This window comes from Pleurodeles waltl, chromosome 10 (assembly GCF_031143425.1).
Source record: "Pleurodeles waltl isolate 20211129_DDA chromosome 10, aPleWal1.hap1.20221129, whole genome shotgun sequence".
NCBI lineage: Eukaryota > Metazoa > Chordata > Amphibia > Caudata > Salamandridae > Pleurodeles > Pleurodeles waltl.
The window spans coordinates 742,566,568-742,584,247 of record NC_090449.1 but is presented as its reverse complement, the minus strand read 5'-3'; the positions used below and the strand labels follow the sequence as shown (position 1 = coordinate 742,584,247).

Here is a 17,680-nt window from a genome sequence, read left to right as displayed (position 1 = left end):
CATCACCACCCTAGGGGTGGTGCCCAGAGCTCCTCCAGGTGGCCACTTGATTCTGCCAGCTTGAATTCAATGTGGGCAGGGGTCCCTGGGAGCATCTGAGTGGCCAGGTCAGGTAGGTGACATTACAGCCCCTCTTGGTAGGTGGTTACCTTGCTATGTGACCAATCCTTTCTTCCTGGTCTATTTAGGGTCTTCCTATTCGGTAGGTCCTAAGATTCGACTTGCAAGATTCCAGCAGGACTCCTCTGCATCGTTTACTTCACTGGTACTGCAACTGGACCCTCCAGGAACCGACAGTCTGCAACTTCAACGATGACTCTGATCTGCAACATTGTTTCTTCGTATATATGTGTTTACTTACCTCAAGTTAGGGGATTGCCTATTAAGTATTCTAGTATTTGTGTTACTATAATAAAGTACCTTGATTTTTGTAACACTGTTTGGTTCTTTCATGTGTGATAGTGTTGTGTGACTATAGTGGTATTGAATAAGCTTTACAGGTCTCCTGGATAAGTCTTGGCTTCTCATCCAAAGCTACCTCTAGAGAGCCCTGCCTTCCCAGATACTGCCTGCACTTCACTAATAGGTGATACCTGGACCTGGTATAGGGTGATAACACCATAGGTGACTTCCATACACCAGGCCAGCTTCCCACAGTCCCCATCCATCAGTTTCTCCTGCATACTGAGACCCATCCTTGTTCATAGGATTGTGACACTTTTGCTATACTAAGAAGACTGAAGTAGCTTGGGGAAAGAGACTGTTTTCGTTCTCATAGGAAGCAGTACCCAGTTCCACCAGAATCTGCGGCATCTTCAAACTTTTAAGAATAGGATGTGCCTTTTCTGTTTAGCCAGCGGATTCCTGAGTGTCGATGCTTCTTCTGACATTCTGGTCACAAGCTGTTCTCTTAGGTTGTCCGATTCCACGAGCCACTGAGCTTCCTACTGAACTTGGGCATCAAGGTAGTAGAAATCAGATTTTGTGGGCCTAATCTCCATCCTATATTGGTATTTGCATTTCACTTATTGAAGTTGTATCTGTGCAGATCTTATTGGATCTGATTAGGTAATTAGAAGTGTTGTATGTTTAGAAGTGATTTATCTAATTATTTTAGAGTGCAAGTTAACCATTGAGAGCTGGTTGCAGGCATATGTCGTGGTGAATGTCCTTAAGCCTCACAAGTAATCACTCATGTTCCCTGGCCACATGAATCACCAGTAGAACTATCTTAAAGGATTGCTGTAAGGAAATGCCTCCTTGGCATGGTTGCCCCCTGACTTTTTGCCTTTGCTGATGCTATGTTTACAATTGAAAGTGTGCTGAGGCCTGCTAACCAGGCCCCAGCACCAGTGTTCTTTCCCTAACCTGTACTTTTGTATCCACAATTGGCAGACCCTGGCATCCAGATAAGTCCCTTGTAACTGGTACTTCTAGTACCAAGGGCCCTGATGCCAAGGAAGGTCTCTAAGGGCTGCAGCATGTCTTATGCCACCCTGGAGACCTCTCACTCAGCACAGACACACTGCTTGCCAGCTTGTGTGTGCTAGTGAGGACAAAACGAGTAAGTCGACATGGCACTCCCCTCAGGGTGCCATACCAGCCTCTCACTGCCTATGCAGTATAGGTAAGACACCCCTCTAGCAGGCCTTACAGCCCTAAGGCAGGGTGCACTATACCATAGGTGAGGGTACCAGTGCATGAGCATGGTACCCCTACAGTGTCTAAACAAAACCTTAGACATTGTAAGTGCAGGATAGCCATAAGAGTATATGGTCTGGGAGTTTGTCAAACACGAACTCCACAGCACCATAATGGCTACACGGAAAACTGGGAAGTTTGGTATCAAACTTCTCAGCACAATAAATGCACACTGATGCCAGTGTACATTTTATTGCAAAATACACCCCAGAGGGCACCTTAGAGGTGCCCCCTGAAACTTAACCGACTGTCTGTGTAGGCTGACTAGTTCCAGCAGCCTGCCACACTAGAGACATGTTGCTGGCCCCATGGGGAGAGTGCCTTTGTCACTCTGAGGCCAGTAACAAAGCCTGCACTGGGTGGAGATGCTAACACCTCCCCCAGGCAGGAGCTGTGACACCTGGCGGTGAGCCTCAAAGGCTCACCCCTTTGTCACAGCCCAGCAGGGCACTCCAGCTTGCTGGAGTTGCCCTCCCCCTCCGGCCACGGCCCCCACTTTTGGCGGCAAGGCTGGAGGGAACAAAGAAAGCAACAAGGAGGAGTCACTGGCCAGTCAGGACAGCCCCTAAGGTGTCCTGAGCTGAGGTGACTCTAACTTTTAGAAATCCTCCATCTTGCAGATGGAGGATTCCCCCAATAGTGTTAGGTTTGTGACCCCCTCCCCTTGGGAGGAGGCACAAAGAGGGTGTACCCATCCTCAGGGCTAGTAGCCATTGGCTACTAACCCCCCAGACCTAAACACGCCCTTAAATTTAGTATTTAAGGGCTACCCTGAACCCTAGAAAATCAGATTCCTGTGACAACAAGAAGGACTGCCCAGCTGAAAACCCCTGCAGAGGAAGACCAGAAGACAACAACTGCCTTGGCTCCAGAAACTCACCGGCCTGTCTCCTGCCTTCCAAAGAACTCTGCTCCAGCGACGCCTTCCAAAGGGACCAGCGACCTCTGAATCCTCTGAGGACTGCCCTGCTTCGACGACGACAAAAAAACTCCTGAGGACAGCGGACCTGCTCCAAAAAGACTGCAACTTTGTTTCAAGAAGCAGCTTTAAAGAACCCTGCAACTCCCCGCAAGAAGTGTGAGACTTGCAACACTGCACCCGGCGACCCCGACTCGGCTGGTGGAGAACCAACACCTCATGGAGGACCCCCGGACTACTCTCCGACTGTGAGTACCAAAACCTGTCCCCCCTGAGCCCCCACAGCGCCGCCTGCAGAGGGAATCCCGAGGCTTCCCCTGACCGCGACTCTCTGAAACCTAAGTCCCGACGCCTGGAAAAGACCCTGCACCCGCAGCCCCCAGGACCTGAAGGACCGGACTTTCACTGGAGAAGTGACCCCCAGGAGTCCCTCTCCCTTGCCCAAGTGGAGGTTTCCCCGAGGAAGCCCCCCCTTGCCTGCCTGCAGCGCTGAAGAGATCCGTTGATCTCTCATAGACTAACATTGCAAACCCGACGCTTGTTTCTACACTGCACCCGGCCGCCCCCGCGCTGCTGAGGGTGAAATTTCTGTGTGGGCTTGTGTCCCCCCCGGTGCCCTACAAAACCCCCCTGGTCTGCCCTCCGAAGACGCGGGTACTTACCTGCAAGCAGACCGGAACCGGGGCACCCCCTTCTCTCCATTCTAGCCTATGCGTTTTGGGCACCACTTTGAACTCTGCACCTGACCGGCCCTGAGCTGCTGGTGTGGTGACTTTGGGGTTGCTCTGAACCCCCAACGGTGGGCTACCTTGGACCAAGAACTGAACCCTGTAAGTGTCTTACTTACCTGGTAAAACTAACAAAAACTTACCTCCCCAGGAACTGTGAAAATTGCACTAAGTGTCCACTTTTGAAATAGCTATTTGTGAATAACTTGAAAAGTATACATGCAATTGAAATGATTCAAAGTTCCTAATGTACTTACCTGCAATACCTTTCAAACAAGATATTACATGTTAAATTTGAACCTGTGGTTCTTAAAATAAACTAAGAAAATATATTTTTCTATAACAAAACCTATTGGCTGGATTTGTCTCTGAGTGTGTGTACCTCATTTATTGTCTGTGTATGTACAACAAATGCTTAACACTACTCCTTGGATAAGCCTACTGCTCGACCACACTACCACAAAATAGAGCATTAGTATTATCTATTTTTACCACTATTTTACCTCTAAGGGGAACCCTTGGACTCTGTGCATGCTATTCCTTACTTTGAAATAGCACATACAGAGCCAACTTCCTACAATTGCTTATTTTGCAAATTCACCAAATCTTGGCTAAATTAATCAGCCATCAGTTTAAACACGAGTCAGAGTGTGGCTTAGTCACCATTTTCATCGCAGTTCCAGCATTCATGTTGGGTAAATTTCGTTAACGTTTTCAGAAAAGCATGTGTATTGAATGTCGGCCATCAAATGTTCTTCCTCAATTGTCCATACATTTTGTCACCGAAGTCTCAAGAAGTGAAGTGCCAATTGTTAATTAGCCAAAGCTGCCTGTCTTTATTACACTTGACATGCAGTAACACAGCAAAGGTGTGACTTATTTCGCCACACCCCTTGCAACCTAAACATACATGCAAAAAAATAAAATTATTTATTAAATTATTAGCAAGACCTTCATTGCTCAAGTATTATCAAGTATAAGCATAAATGCCATCTTTAAGCATTGTGTTTCTGATTCATTTTCTAATCAGCAGACTTAAAAATGCACACCCAAGAGGTCATAACCATGTCTTTCACTGAAAGGCTTTAGACCTGGAAAATGCCGGCAAGTTCAAAGGTATATGTCACTGGCAAAGTAATTTACTTGACATCTTAGTAAAGATGACTTATACTCACTACCCTTAGTTATAGTCTATTGGTAAAATCCCTATAAACCTTGTATATACTCATTAGATGTGACTGTTGGCACATTTTAAAGTGTGTGTGTGTGTGTGTGTGTGTATATATATACATATATTCTCTCTCTTCTCCCCCGTTCTTCCTCTCTCTCTTTTATAGTAGAGTACAAACTTATTGTTCCTCTTAGTGCATGAAAGAGGGAGTTATGTATGGCTAGTTTAGACAAGACACACTGATCATGGACGGTTAGTGTTAATGTCTTGCCCCAGTCCGTGTGTCCGAGCTACTTCATATCCCTGAAAAATAGCAGTCTCCTGTCAAGATGTGTTTTCTTTCCTTTGGATTTATTGGTTTAGGTTGCTTATTACTTCAGTAAAAACAATTGAGAGTGATAAGACAATGTTTACAACTAAACAACATTTTGCTTTGCCATTGCCACTGGTTGTGATGGCAGTTTGATCATGGCAGAGGAGAACCTACTTCTCAAACATGACCACAAACCTGCATAAAAGAAAATTAAGAAGAAATCATCTGGACTCTTTGTGTTTTTCACATGTCAAAAGGTCAATATCATAAGATACTATGTTTGCACAAGCCCAATATGATAAGCCTACCAGTGAGTAAGGGTACCTCCTTGATATATTACCTGACATAAAACAATAATTTAAGAGCATGCAGATCCATAAAGTCCCATTGATTAAGCTTCAACATAACACACTCTGATTAGCTGTCTATTTTCAAGTGTTTAATCAGTTCATAGAAAATGGTGCCTAAATCAAAACAGAATGAGGTAGTTGAACCATAAGTGCCGCTTACCAAGACATTGCTTCTCATCAGCGCTCACAAAGGCCAGGTACCCATGTATGATGGTATCCTAACTTGCCAGTGTGCTCCCACCATGGTGCTCTCATCTGGCAATTAATGAGCTCCAGGTGCACAAACAATGTCTGCATGTTAATTGTGTAGGAAGTTGGCTCTGTATGTGCTATTTCAAAGTAAGGAATAGCATGCACAGAGTCCAAGGGTTCCCCTTAGAGGTAAAATAGTGGTAAAAATAGATAATACTAATGCTCTATTTTGTGGTAGTGTGGTCGAGCAGTAGGCTTATCCAAGGAGTAGTGTTAAGCATTTGTTGTACATACACATAGACAATAAATGAGGTACACACACTCAGAGACAAATCCAGCCAATAGGTTTTGTTATAGAAAAATATATTTTCTTAGTTTATTTTAAGAACCACAGGTTCAAATTCTACATGTAATATCTCATTCGAAAGGTATTGCAGGTAAGTACTTTAGGAACTTTAAATCATAAAAATTGCATGTATACTTTTCAAGTTATTGACAAATAGCTGTTTTAAAAGTGGTCACTTAGTGCAATTTTCACAGTTCCTAGGGGAGGTAAGTTTTTGTTAGGTTTACCAGGTAAGTAAGACACTTACAGGGTTCAGTTCTTGGTCCAAGGTAGCCCACCGTTGGGGGTTCAGAGCAACCCCAAAGTCACCACACCAGCAGCTCAGGGCCGGTCAGGTGCAGAGTTCAAAGTGGTGCCCAAAACACATAGGCTAGAATGGAGAGAAGGGGGTGCCCCGGTTCCGGTCTGCTTGCAGGTAAGTACCCGCGTCTTCAGAGGGCAGACCAAGGGGGTTTTGTAGGGCACCGGGGGGGACACAAGCCCACACAGAAATTTCACCCTCAGCGGCGCGGGGGCGGCCGGGTGCAGTGTAGAAACAGGCGTCGGGTTCGCAATGTTAGTCTATGAGAGATCTCGGGATCTCTTCAGCGCTGCAGGCAGGCAAGGGGGTGGTTCCTCGGAGAAACCTCCACTTTTGCAAGGGAGAGGGACTCCTGGGGGTCACTTCTCCAGTGAAAGTCCGGTCCTTCAGGTCCTGGGGGCTGCGGGTGCAGGGTCTCTCCCAGGCGTCGGGACTTTGGATTCAAAGAGTCGCGGTCAGGGGAAGCCTCGGGATTCCCTCTGCAGGCGGCGCTGTGGGGGCTCAGGGGGGACAGGTTTTGGTACTCACAGTATCAGAGTAGTCCTGGGGTCCCTCCTGAGGTGTTGGATCTCCACCAGCCGAGTCGGCGTCGCCGGGTGCAGTGTTGCAAGTCTCACGCTTCTTGCGGGGAGCTTGCAGGGTTCTTTCAAGGCTGCTGGAAACAAAGTTGCAGCCTTTCTTGGAGCAGGTCCGCTGTCCTCGGGAGTTTCTTGTCTTTTCGAAGCAGGGGCAGTCCTCAGAGGATGTCGAGGTCGCTGGTCCCTTTGGAAGGCGTCGCTGGAGCAGGATCTTTGGAAGGCAGGAGACAGGCCGGTGAGTTTCTGGAGCCAAGGCAGTAGTCGTCTTCTGGTCTTCCTCTGCAGGGGTTTTCAGCTAGGCAGTCCTTCTTCTTGTAGTTGCAGGAATCTAATTTTCTAGGGTTCAGGGTAGCCCTTAAATACTAAATTTAAGGGCGTGTTTAGGTCTGGGGGGTTAGTAGCCAATGGCTACTAGCCCTGAGGGTGGGTACACACTCTTTGTGCCTCCTCCCAAGGGGAGGGGGTCACAATCCTAACCCTATTGGGGGAATCCTCCATCTGCAAGATGGAGGATTTCTAAAAGTTAGAGTCACTTCAGCTCAGGACACCTTAGGGGCTGTCCTGACTGGCCAGTGACTCCTCCTTGTTGCTTTCTTTGTTCCCTCCAGCCTTGCCGCCAAAAGTGGGGGCCGTGGCCGGAGGGGGCGGGCAACTCCACTAAGCTGGAGTGCCCTGCTGGGCTGTGACAAAGGGGTGAGCCTTTGAGGCTCACCGCCAGGTGTCACAGCTCCTGCCTGGGGGAGGTGTTAGCATCTCCACCCAGTGCAGGCTTTGTTACTGGCCTCAGAGTGACAAAGGCACTCTCCCCATGGGGCCAGCAACATGTCTCTAGTGTGGCAGGCTGCTGGAACTAGTCAGCCTACACAGACAGTCGGTTAAGTTTCAGGGGGCACCTCTAAGGTGCCCTCTGTGGTGTATTTTACAATAAAATGTACACTGGCATCAGTGTGCATTTATTGTGCTGAGAAGTTTGATACCAAACTTCCCAGTTTTCAGTGTAGCCATTATGGTGCTGTGGAGTTCGTGTTTGACAGACTCCCAGACCATATACTCTTATGGCTACCCTGCACTTACAATGTCTAAGGTTTTGTTTAGACACTGTAGGGGTACCATGCTCATGCACTGGTACCCTCACCTATGGTATAGTGCACCCTGCCTTAGGGCTGTAAGGCCTGCTAGAGGGGTGTCTTACCTATACTGCATAGGCAGTGAGAGGCTGGCATGGCACCCTGAGGGGAGTGCCATGTCGACTTACTCATTTTGTTCTCACTAGCACACACAAGCTGGCAAGCAGTGTGTCTGTGCTGAGTGAGAGGTCTCCAGGGTGGCATAAGACATGCTGCAGCCCTTAGAGACCTTCCTTGGCATCAGGGCCCTTGGTACTAGAAGTACCAGTTACAAGGGACTTATCTGGATGCCAGGGTCTGCCAATTGTGGATACAAAAGTACAGGTTAGGGAAAGAACACTGGTGCTGGGGCCTGGTTAGCAGGCCTCAGCACACTTTCAATTGTAAACATAGCATCAGCAAAGGCAAAAAGTCAGGGGGCAACCATGCGAAGGAGGCATTTCCTTACAAATTGGGCCTGGAATGTTATATGGAAAAGGATGGTGTCCAAGGAGCTGGTGTGCGTTTTACAAGTTCCAAAACCTGTTTACTTTCCATAAACCATTTCAAACACATGAAAGCATCGGGCAATTATAGTGTAATCCCACAGGGATACCCACATGCCCATGGAAAGTAATTTACTTGCCTCCTGTTTTTGACCATTTTACTCAGATAATGCAATCTCCGTTACCAATAATTAGTAGTGCCCTTTATGGAGACTAATAGTCAGTGTAGGTGGCATTATTGTAGTGAGTAACTTAGTTTTTACATGCTGGTGGATATTGAAATACATGTGTGTAAGAAAATGCCTCCTTGGCATGGTTGCCCCCTGACTTTTTGCCTTTGCTGATGCTATGTTTACAATTGAAAGTGTGCTGAGGCCTGCTAACCAGGCCCCAGCACCAGTGTTCTTTCCCTAACCTGTACTTTTGTATCCACAATTGGCAGACCCTGGCATCCAGATAAGTCCCTTGTAACTGGTACTTCTAGTACCAAGGGCCCTGATGCCAAGGAAGGTCTCTAAGGGCTGCAGCATGTCTTATGCCACCCTGGAGACCTCTCACTCAGCACAGACACACTGCTTGCCAGCTTGTGTGTGCTAGTGAGGACAAAACGAGTAAGTCGACATGGCACTCCCCTCAGGGTGCCATGCCAGCCTCTCACTGCCTATGCAGTATAGGTAAGACACCCCTCTAGCAGGCCTTACAGCCCTAAGGCAGGGTGCACTATACCATAGGTGAGGGTACCAGTGCATGAGCATGGTACCCCTACAGTGTCTAAACAAAACCTTAGACATTGTAAGTGCAGGGTAGCCATAAGAGTATATGGTCTGGGAGTTTGTCAAACACGAACTCCACAGCACCATAAAGGCTACACTGAAAACTGGGAAGTTTGGTATCAAACTTCTCAGCACAATAAATGCACACTGATGCCAGTGTACACTTTATTGTAAAATACACCACAGAGGGCACCTTAGAGGTGCCCCCTGAAACTTAACCGACTATCTGTGTAGGCTGACTAGTTTTAGCAGCCTGCCACAAACCGAGACATGTTGCTGGCCCCATGGGGAGAGTGCCTTTGTCACTCTGAGGCCAGTAACAAAGCCTGCACTGGGTGGAGATGCTAACACCTCCCCCAGGCAGGAATTGTCACACCTGGCGGTGAGCCTCAAAGGCTCCCCTCCTTTGTGCCAACCCAGCAGGACACTCCAGCTAGTGGAGTTGCCCGCCCCCTCCGGCCAGGCCCCACTTTTGGCGGCAAGGTCGGAGAAAATAATGAGAAAAACAAGGAGGAGTCACTGGCCAGTCAGGACAGCCCCTAAGGTGTCCTGAGCTGAGGTGACTCTAACTTTTAGAAATCCTCCATCTTGCAGATGGAGGATTCCCCCAATAGGGTTAGGATTGTGACCCCCTCCCCTTGGGAGGAGGCACAAAGAGGGTGTACCCACCCCCAGGGCTAGTAGCCATTGGCTACTAACCCCCCAGACCTAAACACGCCCTTAAATTTAGTATTTAAGGGTGTTAGAAATGGGGTTTTTGGTTGGCAGTCAGGTTACCTCCTGTCCAAGCAAAAGCCCTCACTCTAGTCAGGGTAAGTCACACACTATCCAAGATTATCCTGTGCCCACCCTCTGGTAGCTTGGCACGAGCAGTCAGGCTTAACTTAGAAGGCAATGTGTAAAGTATTTGTGCAATAAATCATACAATACCACCATATAGCACCACAAAACTACACCACACAGTGTTTAGAAAAATATATAATATTTATCAGGATAATTGTAGGTCAAAAAAGAATAAAGTTGCAATGGAAAATTGTAGAAATATCACAGGGAAGTGATATGGAGTGTCTTAAGTCTTTAGAATGCAATACAGTGTCTTTCAAGCACAAAGTACCTGGTTTCTGGTGGAAAATCTCCTCAGAGGGCCACAGGAGAAGAGATGCGTGGAAAAAGGGGTGTGTGCGTCGATTTCTCCTCAGCACACACAGACTTGCGTCGGTCTTTTCCACGCGGGGAAGTCGGGCGTCGTTTTCCGGCGCGCAGACAGTCTCTTTTTGTGGATCGCGGGGAGTACCAGATGTCCCGGGTCTGTGCGTGGATTCTCCCGCTTGTTTTCCGGCTGCGCGTCGTTCTGCGGGGCTGCGCGTCGAAGTTTCGATCTCACGGTAGGCGTCGCGTCGATTCCTCCTTGGAAGTCGGGCGGCGTTGTCCTTGCGAGGCCGTGCGTCGAAAGTTTGGTCTCACGGCAGGCGTCGCGTCGATTTCTCCTTGGAAGTCGGGCGGCGTTGTCCTTGCGAGGCCGTGCGTCAAAGTTTCGCACTCACGGTGGGCGTCGCGTCGATTTCTCCTGGAAAGTCGAGCGGCTTTGTCCTTGCGAGGTTGTGCGTCGAAGTCTCGATCGTCCCGAGGGCGTCGCGTCGATCAGCGTCGGTGTGCGGCGTTTTTCTCGCCCCGAAACAAGCTGTGCGTCGAAATTTTCGGCGCACGGAGCGTCCAAGTGAAAGGAAGAAGTCTTTTTGGTCCTGAGACTTCAAGGAACAGGAGGCAAGCTCTATCCAAGCCCTTGGAGAGCACTTTCACAGCCAGACAAGAGTTCAGCAAGGCAGCAGGGCAACAGCAAGACAGCAGTCCTTTGTAGAAAGCAGACAGGTGAGTCCTTTGAGCAGCCAGGCAGTTCTTCTTGGCAGGATGTAGTTTCTGGTTCCGGTTTCTTCTCCAGCAAGTGTCTGATGAGGTAGGGCAGAGGCCCTGTTTTATACCCAAATGTGCCTTTGAAGTGGGGGAGACTTCAAAGAGAGGCTAAGAAGTGCACCAGGTCCCCTTTCAGTTCAATCCTGTCTGCCAGGGTCCCAGTAGGGGGTGTGGCAGTCCTTTGTGTGAGGGCAGGCCCTCCACCCTCCCAGCCCAGGAAGACCCATTCAAAATGCAGATGTATGCAAGTGAGGCTGAGTACCCTGTGTTTGGGGTGTGTCTGAGTGAATGCACAAGGAGCTGTCAACTAAACCTAGCCAGACGTGGATTGTAAGGCACAGAAGGATTTAAGTGCAAAGAAATGCTCACTTTCTAAAAGTGGCATTTCTAGAATAGTAATATTAAATCCGACTTCACCAGTCAGTAGGATTTTGTACTACCATTCTGGCCATACTAAATATGACCTCCCTGCTCCTTTCAGATCAGCAGCTGCCACTTCAACAGTGTATGAGGGCAGCCCCAATGTTAGCCTATGAAGGGAGCAGGTCTTCCAGTAGTGCAAAAACGAATTTAGGAGTTTTACACTACCAGGACATATAACTACACAGGTACATGTCCTGCCTTTTACCTCCACAGCACCCTGCTCTAGGGGATACCCAGGGCACACATTAAGGGTGACTTATATGCAGAAAAAGGGGAGTTCTAGGCTTGGCAAGTACTTTTAAATGCCAAGTCGAGGTGGCAGTGAAACTGCACACCCAGGCCTAGCAATGGTAGGCCTGAGACAAGGAAAAGGGGCTACTTAAGTGGGTGGCACAATCCGTGCTGCAGGTCCACTAGTAGCATTTAATCTATATGCCCTAGGCACCTGGAGTGCACATGACTGGGGACTTATAAGTAGATTAAATAGTTCAATCAGGTATGATCCAAAGTTACCATGTTTACAGAGAGAGAGCATATACACTTTATCACTGGTTAGCAGGTGTAAAGTGCGCAGAGTCTAAAAACCAGCAAAACAGTATCCAAAACGAGGAGGGAGGCAGGCAAAAAGTTAGGGGTGACTACCCTAAGGCTGTCAGGTCTAACAAAGGGCTACCCTGAACCCTAGAAAATTAGATTCCTGCAACTACAAGAAGAAGGACTGCCTAGCTGAAAACCCCTGCAGAGGAAGACCAGAAGACGACAACTGCCTTGGCTCCAGAAACTCACCGGCCTGTCTCCTGCCTTCCAAAGATCCTGCTCCAGCGACGCCTTCCAAAGGGACCAGCGACCTCGACATCCTCTGAGGACTGCCCCTGCTTCGAAAAGACAAGAAACTCCTGAGGACAGCGGACCTGCTCCAAGAAAAGCTGCAACTTTGTTTCCAGCGGCTTTAAAGAACCCTGCAAGCTCCCCGCAAGAAGCGTGAGACTTGCAACACTGCACCCGGCGACCCCGACTCGGCTGGTGGCGATCCAACACCTCAGGAGGGACCCCAGGACTACTCTGATACTGTGAGTACCAAAACCTGTCCCCCCTGAGCCCCCACAGCGCCGCCTGCAGAGGGAATCCCGAGGCTTCCCCTGACCGCGACTCTTTGAACCTAAAGTCCCGACGCCTGGGAGAGACCCTGCACCCGCAGCCCCCAGGACCTGAAGGACCGGACTTTCACTGGAGAAGTGACCCCCAGGAGTCCCTCTCCCTTACCCAAGTGGAGGTTTCCCCGAGGAATCCCCCCCTTGCCTGCCTGCAGCGCTGAAGAGATCCCGAGATCTCTCATAGACTAACATTGCGAACCCGACGCCTGTTCCTACACTGCACCCGGCCGCCCCCGCGCTGCTGAGGGTGAAATTTCTGTGTGGACTTGTGTCCCCCCCGGTGCCCTACAAAACCCCCCTGGTCTGCCCTCCGAAGACGCGGGTACTTACCTGCAAGCAGACCGGAACCGGGGCACCCCCTTCTCTCCATTCTAGCCTATGTGTTTTGGGCACCACTTTGAACTCTGCACCTGACCGGCCCTGAGCTGCTGGTGTGGTGACTTTGGGGTTGCTCTGAACCCCCAACGGTGGGCTACCTTGGACCAAGAACTGAGCCCTGTAAGTGTCTTACTTACCTGGTTAACCTAACAAATACTTACCTCCCCTAGGAACTGTGAAAATTGCACTAAGTGTCCACTTTTAAAACAGCTATTTGTGAATAACTTGAAAAGTATACATGCAATTTTGATGATTTGAAGTTCCTAAAGTACTTACCTGCAATACCTTTCGAATGAGATATTACATGTAGAATTTGAACCTGTGGTTCTTAAAATAAACTAAGAAAAGATATTTTTCTATATAAAAACCTATTGGCTGGATTTGTCTCTGAGTGTGTGTACCTCATTTATTGTCTATGTGTATGTACAACAAATGCTTAACACTACTCCTTGGATAAGCCTACTGCTCGACCACACTACCACAAAATAGAGCATTAGTATTATCTCTTTTTGCCACTATCTTACCTCTAAGGGGAACCCTTGGACTCTGTGCATGCTATTCCTTACTTTGAAATAGCACATACAGAGCCAACTTCCTACAATGTGTAACTGTTTTCTCTGGCTTTCTGGAAATATTAGATGCATGCACCACAATATTGCAGATGAGAATTAGTAATTTCATTTTACTTTGTTTTTCCTTCCTCAAGGGACCAGCTACTCTCCACAAGAAAACTCGCATAACCACAGTGCTGTTAGTTCAAATTCCCATTCTTCTAACCCTAGCAGTAATGCAAGCAAAAATTCAGATTCTGTAAGTATTTTTATCCCACATATATTTAGTGAGAGAAATATTATAATAATTTAACAATACCCTATTTTGTGGTGTTTAAAGTGTAATTGTATTGCTTATTGTTTATTGTACAGTATCTCTTTACCATTGTAAAAGATTGTTTACAGCTACTCACTGTAAGGCAATAGAAATGAAGTCATATTTAATAGTTGCATGTAATGCAAAATTGTCCATTTGAGTGACAAGCCAGAAGATACACTTAGGAGCTGAGCCTCCTACTATGGTGCATTCTAAACCCAAGGCTTAAATGCTTAGGTTACATAACACTGAACAACGACTCAAGCTCCACTGAAGAATCTAGACCTAAAGCATAATGACTTCATCTCAGACAATAGAATACCATCTCTCTTTTTTGGCATGCAAACACCGGCCAACATACCTCCCATGGGCTCTACCCACCAAACCTATGTTTAACAGTGGCCAGAAGGCAAGTTGCAGTCATTTATTCAATTAGCAAAAATAATTAAAGGCAACAATATTATTACATATAGGTATACATACAAATATCGTGGCAATTGTTTAGGTGAGGGGAAGGGGTACACACACTCATTGTTTTAAGTAGCATGACTACCCCAATTGCTTGGTTATGATCGAAAATAGCAAATCTTTCTTTTATGGGTTACGTTTACAGCCACCCACCATCTGAATGTTAATTGAGCTATTTGGCAGGAAAACAGGTAGCTTATTCGTTAAAAGGTGATTAGAGTTCTAGGTAAGGCTGAAAATAAGCAGGTTAACATGACCATATATGTAAACTTTCCCCATTTTTTGCGGTGGTGTTAGAAGACTCTAACACTCAGACGCATTTTACTAGAAACACCTTAATATCGGTAAAAACAGAAATCCTTACCTATTTGTGGAATGGAATTCAGGAGCACCTTTTCTATTGTAGCAGTCATGAACAATTTGAGCATATGTTTCTTGGATCAGGTCATTTCCCTGCTGTGAGAATCATTGAAGAGATTGCCCGTTTTTTATGTTCATTTCTTGTCAGAAAGGCATTTTAATGCTACAGGTTGCCTTTCATTTGACATCTGTGGTAGTCTGTCATTGTTCGAAACCCTTTTTACCTGCAGTAAGGAGAACATTCTGCATCATAGTTGTCTTTTGAATAGTGCCTTGAGGTATCATGGTGGTTCCTCTTGACAAATATTTCCATATCATACCTCTGAGATGCCTCAAGTCCATGTTCACAGGAGGCGTACTGTTACTCGAGACCTCATAAGATCCAACAAACATGAAGCTGGTGGTGGGGTGGGGAATGGGAGTGCAGGGAAGCGAAATAAGCTGGCAACATGACTCAACAAGACATTAATTACGGGCCGTGCTGTTTGTTGGCTAATGGTGTCACCTATAACAGAAGTGTCTTGCTCCACTAGCTGCACCACACCTGACATTCACCTCTCCTCCACTGATGCACTGTTCACCTGTGCAGAATGCCAGGAAGGGCTACTGCAGTTGGTGTGCCACCATCCCCTCGCCCCACACATAAATGTTCCCACATGTGACATCTTGATGATGGTAATAAAATGGTAAAATTCTCAGACAAGATTAGCCACTCATGAAGTTCTAGCCCTAAGATAAACTTTTTAAAATTCTTCGCTCTGGACTTGCAGTTTAGCTGCCATAGCAGGAACTACCCTCATTTTTATGTTTAAATAGTTTGGCCACATGTGTCAAAGCTTCAGCGAATTGCGCTCAAATGCTGTTTGCACATCTGTTGCTAGTGTGTAAAAACACCAGATCAATGGAACGGGTGCAGGTTTATTAAAGAAATCTTTATAGCCGAGCACTAAATGATATCAAACAAAGAGGCAGTAGCGTCCTACTCCCACTGTAACTGTCAAAAACAATACCAATAGATTAACAGCCTGTTAATGTAAGAGAACCTTATTCACAATCTTCAAGTACTGGTCAGGTAATTATTCACTGCAGAAAAAGTGGTTTAAATAAGTCCATAATTAATGTTTCACAAAAAACATTTTGTGGCAGTTACTAATGGTTTAGTACAATTACATGTGTTTTGGATGTGTGCATTTCGCAAGTAAGTCGCACAATCTCCTTTAAGATGAAAACTTGTCAGCTGGCATGTGTTTCGTCCCCTTCTTGGGACTTCCTCGTGGCTGAACAATCCATTAGTAAATGAAACAAAAATACATATAGTTATGGATAGATTGTCAAAACTATGCTTATTGTAAAATAATGCAAAATCATACTAAGTGGAAAAAGTATGTAGTATCACCCTGGGTGACTGATGTGATGGTAAAGTGCCTCTTGGATAGAAATCAGTGCCACACTCTTAAAATTGGAAATATGTAGAACCATTATGTATATGAGAAACCCTATGAGTAAGAGACCAGTGGTTAATGGAGAAAGCATAGGAAGCTTAGAACCCATGTAATAAATATGCCAATAATTCTTAGTCCTGAAAAACTGTGTAGCGCAACTCAAGGAAGGGATAGACAGGGAAATTACCTCCTTTTAGTATGACTAAGTCTGTCGTTTTATAGCTCAAAGATCAACTGACGTCCCAATAAGAGAAATACTGTATTGTATGGTTGGCTATGTCCAAAAGAAGAGATAATATTAAGATACTTGTCAACAGTACTTCATGACAAACTAACTTGACTAGGGTCATGTCGCATGTATGGATTACACACCTTTGCTAAGCAGTTGGCAACGTACAGTCCTGGTGTGGACCGGTACTATAAAATCAATAGATATGTTGGAAATTATTTTAAAATGCAAATGAGATAGCAGGAATCCACCTTCAGACCATGATACTTCTTCAAACAAATCTGTACGGGAATATCAACAACCAAGGCAATCATTACAAATAACCCTAAAATACTCATTTAAAAACACACTAGGTAGCGTGCTTTTACAACTCGAATAACTAAAAATATAAAGAGGACAACAGTACCATGCATCAAACAATTGACTCTGGGAGTTTCTTGCGTAAAACAAACTAAAAAGTGTACTTTTAAAGCTTGACTAACTGAAAACCCCAAAGGACCTGGTGGCATATATTGTAGGTCATTACGAATAATATAGATATTGAGAATTGGCAAGCATTGAAATATATAAATCTCATATCATACATAAGATTGCCTAATAAAACCCAGATTTCTCAAGTCAAACATGATCTCTCTAAAGCTGAAAGCATAAAACTGCAGGGTCCACCATCAGCAACGCTTAGCTGAACGTCAGTACATGGGTTGGGATTTTAAGCGTACCCCCATAATCGAAAGTAAACTCTCTAATCTGGTCTACAAGGCCACTTACCGCTCATGTATGTATCACACTACCGGGGATCCTGAGGTCTAACAAAGTGCAAGTCCCATGTCGATACTGGCCCGAATACAATTAATGGCAACGCCTACCAATGTGCGAAAGCCTTTGTGGTCATAAAAGAACTACATAGAATAAAATGCCAAGTAATATACCGGTTGTAAGGTAAGACAGAGTCAAGTGTACATTGCCATGTGGTTGTTTAACGAAATTCTATTCGGTATGGAAATAAGTACAACATGTTCAACGTTGAGATCTGTAATAGAAACAGCAATAATTTTAGTAGAAAACAGAAGGTGGTGTGTAGAAAGGAGACAAAAGAGATGAGGACAATTAAGTGAAAAGGGTCACAAACATTGTGTATAGTTAAACAAAGACCTCAGTATTCCAGTTGATTAGTGAGCTTGAATCCCTCCTACAAGAAATAAGATTAACGCTGTTGTATTAAAAGGCAGATTGGCGTAATTTGTCCAACAATTTGGGACACATCACGCAAACATATGAAGAAACCTTAAGCCCATTGTGGGGTCCATTCAATACAATATATATACACAAAGCAATATAATCACATACTTGCTGTTTGCCAGTATACTATGACAATATTATATGATGGCCAAGAACCTCATTTTTGATGTTTATAAATTCCCATTATAAATTTATTTTCGCATTAAAAACCCATTGTTGTATTTA

The 17,680-nt window shown here is 46.0% G+C and overlaps 1 protein-coding gene across 9 annotated transcripts in view; it reads left to right on the top strand.

Moving 5' to 3' along the window:
- WAC (WW domain containing adaptor with coiled-coil) overlaps positions 1 to 17,680 on the top strand; it is a 554,026-nt gene that overhangs the window by 84,406 nt on the left and 451,940 nt on the right. For all 9 annotated transcript variants that reach the window (XM_069211302.1, XM_069211303.1, XM_069211305.1 and 6 more), the window contains exon 4: positions 13,557 to 13,660. In XM_069211302.1, the coding sequence (XP_069067403.1) occupies positions 13,557 to 13,660 (104 nt within the window). The remainder of the gene's footprint in view (positions 1 to 13,556; positions 13,661 to 17,680) is intronic.